Raw genomic sequence first — 8376 nt, 5'->3', positions numbered from 1 at the left:
AAACAGTATTGGAGCCTGGAAGAGAATGCAGAGTCCTTGAATTTGCCATCTGTTGCTGGGCCACTGGAATACTGCATTGTCATTAAGAGATTTTATAATTCTTAGTTAACCCAACTCCAATCAAGTCCGTTATCCCACTGACCACATGATTTCTTAAATACCATTAGAGAACATTTTGAGCAAAATGATGAAGTTTTCTCAGCTTGTCCTTTATTCCAGATATCTTATAGCTTATGAATGAATTCCTTCTAGGGCTGAAAGAAGTATCTTTAAGAGATATCTTTTTAAAAGGGCATGGTATGTTATGTTACCATGGGGTCTGTTATATCATATATGAAACGCCAGGTTGCTGAATGAACGCTGTGGAAGTCTAAAGCAATTTCTTTTTGAACAAATACAAACTTACAAAAACCTGAGCTAGAATTACCTTCCATAAATGCTTGTACTGTTTTGTCCACACAATTATCAAAGTGCTGCAAAACCAGGATGATTTCATTGTTGCTCTTATTGGGAACTATTGCACGCACTGCATTTATCTGGAAAAAATGACAGGGTCATTTAATTTTAACATCAGCAGGTCAGCTGGCAACTGAGGCCTATTAAAGAGAATAACGCAGAGTGACATTTCATTTTTAGCAGTATGTATCACTCTCTAGTGTCAGTGAGAGTACATACAACCATCTCACAGGGAATGATTAATAGATAAGTGATTTAACAACACACAAAATTAATTTCAAAACTTAGAAAAGCAGAACATTTCTAGAAATAGAAGGTATGTGCTAGATTTTATTTCAAGAAAAGGGTGGTTTAATTTAGGTATCAGGAATTAATTTAGCATCAATTTTTAGCATACTGTAGAAAAAGGTGAAAAGTTTAATGAACCACCACGAATAACAACTGAGATTTTTTTACAGCTTTTTTCAAAACATTTTTACTTCATGTCATTTAATTGTATAAGACAATAATGGCAATTTAAATTATTATAAACTATTTCAGGCACACACAACATGAACACTCACTACATGACAGCCAGTTTAATAAAATAAAACAGATGCAATGAAGCCCCCATGAAGTTCGTCATAAATCCCATTTCCCTCCTCTCCACAGAGATTTCTGCCTTCAAGCTGGTGTTATTTTGATACATGTTTTTGCACTTTTATGATGTACGTAATCTATCCACAAGTAATATACACTATTGTTTTGCATAAATTTTATATCGTACAAGTCTATATTCAATTTGCTTTATTCATGTAACGCTATTTTTTAGTTTTCTTTGTGTTGATAAATATATCTCTTATTTAACTGCTACACTGCATTTCCATTATATACAGATAGCCAATTTATTCATTCTCCTGTTGATAGACACTTATATTGTTGCCAATGTTTGACTATTATGAAAAAGGCCTTAATGAACATTCCTATGCTTATTTGCTGCTGAATCCTCAGTGCCTAAAACAATGTTTAGCACAATGTAAGCAAAGAAAAAAATCAGGTCTTCTGTGATCAGTGAGAGAAATGTCTCTTATTGTACATATAACTACTAGCAGAATTCCTGAATAGGAGGGCATCTACAAATTCATTAGATAATGACAAATTTCTCTTTAAAATAAATATGCCAGTTTGTCAGATTTATTCCTAAAGTAATTTATAATTTTTGAGATTAAAAACATAATTTGTACTAACTACATATTGTTTTAATTTTTATATATCAATTTTACATCCAGCAACCTTGATGAACTCTTATTATTCCTAATAATTTGTTGCTTTCTTGTTTTTTCTATGTAGATAACTGTATTGACTATAAATTATAGCAGTTTTTTTCTTCCTTTCCAATCCATGTAATTTTCATTTCTTGTCTTACTGCACAATGTAAAATTGGTTATTTCTCCAAAAAGACCTGGTTCTTTTTGGTAGGGAGTGGTAGTTAGAAACCAGGATCTCAGAGCTAGGTGTGTTTACTGCTACTGGGGAATCATTATTTCTAGGTCCTTTCAGTGGACAGAGCTAGGAGATTTTGCTTTTTATAACACAAGTTCATACCAACATCTTCAATTCAAATATAATAAGATGTTTTCTTATATGATTTTAAACATGTATCTCTTTCCTCTAAACTAAGTTTTAGTTCCTAAAAATATTAAATGATTTACTCATTTGCTTTAGTCTATAATATTCATAAAATAATGTTATTAACAACACTATATTACTACAAATGACAAAATATTGAATAAAATTTAAGATTTATTTGCAACTCTTTTTGTCCTTTAAATATATCCCTGTAAACATGTACAGTAAGAATACTGTGTTCAAAAGTCAGTGGGAAGATTTGTTCTAGTTCACGCTTTCCCTGAAGGTAAAATATTTTTAGGATTTCAATCTTATATAAGATCTCAGCTCCGATTCCTAACCCAGGACAAGCCTTGAGAATTAGGGCCCTGTGTGGTAAAACCCATTTGTTATTGAGACTGGCAAAACACACGAGTTACCTAGCTCAGGCTTACCACTCTGGTTTTTAGTTTCCTCTATATATTTGGCCCCCAGGGATTTCCTTTACTTCTTGTGTTCAGCTATGAATTTAAAATGATGTATGTTGTTTTTCATTCTGTATTTCTAGGTATTCTGTATTTCTAATGTTTTCAGGTTACCTAGTAAACAATACTGCTTGAAAAGGAAGTCCTGTTAAAGATGAGGAGAAGGTATCTTGTCCAAGTAATAAGCAGTCTGTATTGAACATATTTTTTAGTACAGTTGCTTTTACATCATTCTATGCTTTTTATGTTTCAGGCTTAATTAAATGATGATAAAGCTTAAAACCATACAAGTTGGAAGCTATATAATCTATAACCCAAAGAGGGATAATTTGTAATACACATTTTTGAGATGAGCAAAAACTTGGCACTGATCAATAGAAAATGGACTTTAGGCAAAACTTACAGACTCAAATGATAAAGGTAATATTCTGATAACTTAAAATGTGAACGTGTTTATATTATTGAAACTATATACATCTGACTCCATAATCAACAATATACTTTTTTTAATAGGACAATTTTTTTTTAAAAAGCACATAAAGCTTTTATGATTCTCTCAGTATAGCTCATTATAATATAATGAGTAATATAATTAGTAATATAACTAAAAACAGCTGGTTTTCTTCCAAAGGACTGTTACTTGGAAGATCTATTTCTCTTCTTGTTCTCAAGTCTCCTGGACTTAAGAATCCTCTTCACGTGAATGGGAAGAACCTACACACATTGTACCTTAAAAAATGTTGCCAAATGAGATACACAGCCATATAAACATTCTTTGTTATATAATATTAATTAATATTGTCTTCAAGAGAATTTAGAATGAATACACATGGATGGAGATATGCAAAAAAATCATGTTTGTACTTAACAGGCTCTGATTCCTCAAAATCTCCATGGTAGTTACTCTCTGATATATAGTGGCACTCTGTTTTGTTCTTAAAATTTCCCTTAATGAGGGCCGGCCGAGTGGCGCATTGGTTAAGAGCTGGCTTGGGACAACAGCTCTGAGCAGCAGGGCCCCGGTTCGGATCCCACATGAGGGCCAGTGATGCTGCGTCCTCTACAGCTAAGATGGTGAACAACAGCTTGACCTGGAGTTGGGCTGCCGTGAGTCGCCAGCAACGGCGTAGGCTGCAGCCCCTGCAGTGGGCTACCATAAGCTACCGTGTGTGGCCGGCAGCCAGCGTGAGTGGCTGGCAGCCGGCGTGAGCTGCCAGGAGCCACCGTGAGCAGCCGTCCAGAGGCCGGTGACCAATCTGCCTCACCCAGGAACAGTGAAATGGTAATAGCAACATGGACCAGTGAAGCAACGTCCTCTATAACTAGACTGAAGAACAAAAGGACAGCAACTTGTCTGTTCCCCTTCCCCGGATTCCCCAGCGCTGTTCCCTCCCCCAATTCCCCAATAAAATCTAAAAAAACAAAATTTCCCTTAATGAGTTTGTGTAGTCACTGATTGTATTAGTATCTAAATTTTACTATGACATTCAAGTTTACTATCCACAGTTACTAATCATACCTTCTCTTTCATGTTCTCAAAAGCTCCTCCCTGGGCCAGTACAGTATTAGACTGCAAATCAAAAATGAATCCTGATGAATCTGAAAGAATGAGAAGGAAAAAATATATTCAACAAGATCCAAAACTAACATGTGATAACATCCCCCAAATAGATGGGCTAATACCAGCTACTTTCCTCCCATAAACAGTTAACAACTTAGTTACTATTTTGCAAATTCTATTATATAGATAACTACATTTAAGTTAAAATTATAAAAAAATTTTGATTTTAACAGAAACTGTCACAGCTTGAGAAAAACACTAATTACATCAACTATATTAAGACAGTCCAGTAATCCTTGATACCTTTGCTAACTACCCTAATTTAAAAGGCCCTCTAAAAATGTTGCAAGTAAATGGTTCCCCCAAGTTAAATTTAACACTAACGAATAAGAAAATGTGAGGATGAGAGCTTCTGTGGCATTAATAACACACAAAATTTCCATCTTTTAGACTGTACCACATACATCATGTTTTTAAACTATGAACTCCATGAAAACATTCATGTATGTGTCCCAAACATAATGCTTGAGGAAACAATGTACCTGAGTCTACATTACCAGTAAAACATGGGAAAACTGAGTTAGTTTAATGTGATTGATTACAGAAAAGTTTGGCTTCCCTGAACTTGAAAAGGCTATCTGCAAATTTAATCAGTTTCTTTACCTGTGACTATGTGATCAATAAATTACCTCAGCTTTAACACTTGACAACTTTTAGTCTAATGAGATGCAATCCCAGGAAATGGTTAGAATGCTTCTTAAGTTCTGATATGTATTCTTATCTGGGGAATCTAAGTTAAAATGTAGGCTCTGATACAGTCGTGTAGGCTATATATAGCCTGAGATTTTTACTTCTAGGTGCTATCAATATTACTGACCCGTGAACCATACTTGAGAGTAGCTTTGGGGTTAGAATTTCAACAAAGGGAAATTTTTGACAAAAGGGGTTTCTATGGTCTGAATGTTTATGTCCCCCTAAAATTCATACGTCGAAATCCTAAAGTAATGGTATTAGTAGTTGGGGGTCTCTGGAAGGTAAATTAATCATGAGAGTGGAGCCCTTAAGAATTGAATTAGTGCTCTTTTAAAAGCGATTCCAGGGCTCCCTAGCCCTTTACCATGTGAAGACACAATGAGGAGTCTGCGAGCCAGAAGAGGGCCCTCACCCGACCATGCTGGCATCCTGACCTTAGACTGCCAGCCTCCAGAACTGTGATAAATTAATTTCTGTTGCTTACAAGCCACCCAGTCTGTGACATTTTGTCATAGCAACCCGAATGGACAGGGGTTTAAAAAATACAGCAATATTCTAGTATGTTTTCCAAATTCTTTTGCTATTATTACAGGTGTGTTTTAATTAAAGCCTCTTTGGCCGGCCGAGTGGCGCATTGGTTAAGAGCTGGCTTGGGACGCCAGAGGGCCCTGGTTCGGATCCCACATATGAGGACCAGTGACACTGCCCTCTACAGCCAAGATGCTGAACAACAGTTCAACCTGGAGCTGGGCTGCCGTGAGTCGATGGCGGCGGTGTAGGCTGCAGCCCCTGTGGCAGTGGGTTGCCATGGGCTACCGTGTGTAGCCAGCAGCCAGCGTGAGCGGCCAGCAGCCACTGTGAGTGGCCTTCCAGAAGCCAGCAACTGATATGCCTCGCCCGGGAAGAGCGCAATGATGGTGCCAACTTGGCCAGTGAAGCAACGTCCTCCACAACTAGACTGAAGAACAAAAAGGACAGCAACTTGTCTGTTTCCCATCCCCCAATTCCCCAAATAAAAATCTTTTTTAAAAAAATTTTAAAAATAAAGCCTGTTTTACAACTCACTCTTTATCCCGAGTTTTCAAATACCTTCTAGTTGCTGTGGGAAACTGATACTTTATGAATTAGAATGATAACACATTTTGGTACTAAAAGTAGAAAAGAGGATATGAATAGAGCCTATGTCATTCCAACAGAAACTATGCTTGCCAATTACCAATGAACTGTGAATTCATTTAGATTTAACCTCTGTAATACTGGCAGTTTTGAGACTGTTACCAAATGAAAAATCAGGTTGCACTTACACAAACTCAATATTTAAGACTGAGTTTTCCAGAGGACTACATAATATGGTTAACTCTCAATTATCTTTAATAATTGAAAAGACACAGTATATAAAGATGAAAACCCTGTTAGACCAAAATACTACCCAGCAACCATTTCAGAATTGCTGTAGGTGAGCCAAATGACACACACTTTGTATGTGTTAAGTACTCTCTCCCAAAGACGTATTAATGAGCAGTGAGATGATTCAAAGGAATTCAATAATCTTCTTAGAGAATCAAACTACCAATCTCTTTTGGGTAAAAGAGGGGACACAAAGTAAAGCAGCATTTTGGGGTCTGTATTTAAATAACTATTAGTATTACTAGCTTCTTATCACCTAACTGTTTTTTGGTGTCCCCCCTTTAACAACACACTAGATGAAACATAGTGCAAGGAAAACAGGGAAATTCTGCAAACACCTTCAGTTACTGATTCCCCCAAATTAGCATAAGTATTATTAGGGTTTATCTGGCATACCATTAGGATAATGATTAAAAATATATAAAGCAGCTATTTCAGTCAGGATCTCAGCAGAAAACAAATAGCACGCTCAAATTAGGAAACCTGAGGAGAGTTTAATAAAAAGACTATTTTTGAAGGTGCTAGTAGAGGGGTAGGGAGACCACAGATGTAGTGCAGTATACCTTGGCTAATAACAGCAATGTACACTGCTACCCTGAGGGTTTTTTGTTTGTTTGTTTTGTTTTTTAAGATTTTATTGGGGNCCTATTTGAATAGATAACAAATTTTCAAAACTCTGTAAATGACAGGATTTAGAATATAATTCACCATGTAGACATTACAAAGCTGAAAAGTTGTCTCTCTGTGGTACAGTTTGAAGCATTTATATGTGGATAAGCCAACTTTGTAGATAAAGATAAAATATAATATTTATCTACCCAACACATTTTAACCAGTTTCTAATGAGTTCTATTAACCTTTCTATATTCAACAGTGTCAAAGTTATATATACATTGATAGTTGGAATCACAGATCTAAAAAGTTTATAATGTGCCCAGAAATATATTTTTATTTTTTTATTTAAATTCTTCATCATCTCAATTTGATTTAAAATCTAAAAGCTTTCAAGGCTTGTGCCTTTATTTTGCTTGACTGAATATTCTCAGACTTGCTTTTCTGCAACCAGGCTGAGGGTTATTTTAGAAAGATGAAAAAGGACAGCTCACTAATTAAATTTAGCTCATGTGGAATAAATAATTCAATAAAGAGCTATAGGTTACAAGTGTCTTTTACATTCTATGTTTCATTTGTGTAGTGGAGTGGACCACCATGCTTAGATGTATGACACTCAAAGGGCTATTATCTCTATCTTTAATTATTGACTGATTATTTAAAATGACTATTATAGTTAAACTCAAGAAAAGCAAAGAGCTACCACCAGGCGATGCTAAGTACTTAAGAAAAAATGATCTTGTTTAAAGCTAGAGTCTGACAGATTTTAGTAAGAGCATTAAGTTGTGAAGATAAATGAAAATATTTCTTTCAAATGTCATGGCAGAGATGGCAGAGCTTTTTACTGTTGAGTCATACAGGAGAAAAAAATGGGGGAAATGGCACAAAAATGTTGCAGTAAAGCAAATAAAAGAACAGATTAATGGTAGCATAAAAGTCATTCTGGCAGTAGAGTTTGACATTCATTCACAAAAAGAATCCCAGATACTATAACAAGACTGTAGAGCATCTGAACTACTATTACTCCAACTGTGTGTACACAGAGTTAGGGGAACAGCTGGGTACTCACTGCCTGGAAAACAGTAAAAGGATTACCTCCTGACCTTCTCAGACCTAATCTATGGGAACAAAGAGATAATTTCTCCTCTTTAGCCAAAAACAAAGATTTTTTTTTTTCTCTGAAAGGTAGGCCTCTAACTTACCTAGCTTTCTGTTAGTAGAGAAGCGTGGAACATCTTCCATGCCCACATTTGAAAATTGAGATCTTGAGAGAGATTTAGCAGCATTTCTATTTTGTTGAGAATTCGGAGTAGAGTGCATAGTCAAAGACTTAGACTCAAAATCAGAGACACCATTTTCCAGCATGGATCCTGTCAAAGAAACAGGAGAGAATTTTAGCAAAATTTAAGGGTAAATCAATCATGCAGTCTTAAGTGTACACAAAGAGAAAATGTAAAAATGTTTTAAGCAAAACTATGCCTCTTAAATGGCTATAAAAAAAATCAACTGGGCCAG

General features: G+C 35.7%; 1 protein-coding gene across 1 annotated transcript in view; it reads right to left on the bottom strand.

The window, feature by feature from the left end:
• Window positions 1-8376, bottom strand: part of SPATS2 (spermatogenesis associated serine rich 2) — a 130891-nt gene that overhangs the window by 36118 nt on the left and 86397 nt on the right. Inside the window, exons 4-5 of the mRNA XM_019662213.1 lie at window positions 4048-4127; window positions 378-536 (exon numbers count right to left, since the gene is read on the bottom strand). Coding sequence (XP_019517758.1) covers window positions 378-536; window positions 4048-4127 — 239 coding nt within the window. The remainder of the gene's footprint in view (window positions 1-377; window positions 537-4047; window positions 4128-8376) is intronic.

Source organism: Hipposideros armiger, unplaced genomic scaffold (genome assembly GCF_001890085.2).
Source record: "Hipposideros armiger isolate ML-2016 unplaced genomic scaffold, ASM189008v1 scaffold_371, whole genome shotgun sequence".
Classification (NCBI taxonomy): domain Eukaryota; kingdom Metazoa; phylum Chordata; class Mammalia; order Chiroptera; family Hipposideridae; genus Hipposideros; species Hipposideros armiger.
The sequence above is the reverse complement of the archived record's forward strand: the minus strand, read 5'-3'. Positions and strand labels throughout refer to the sequence as shown.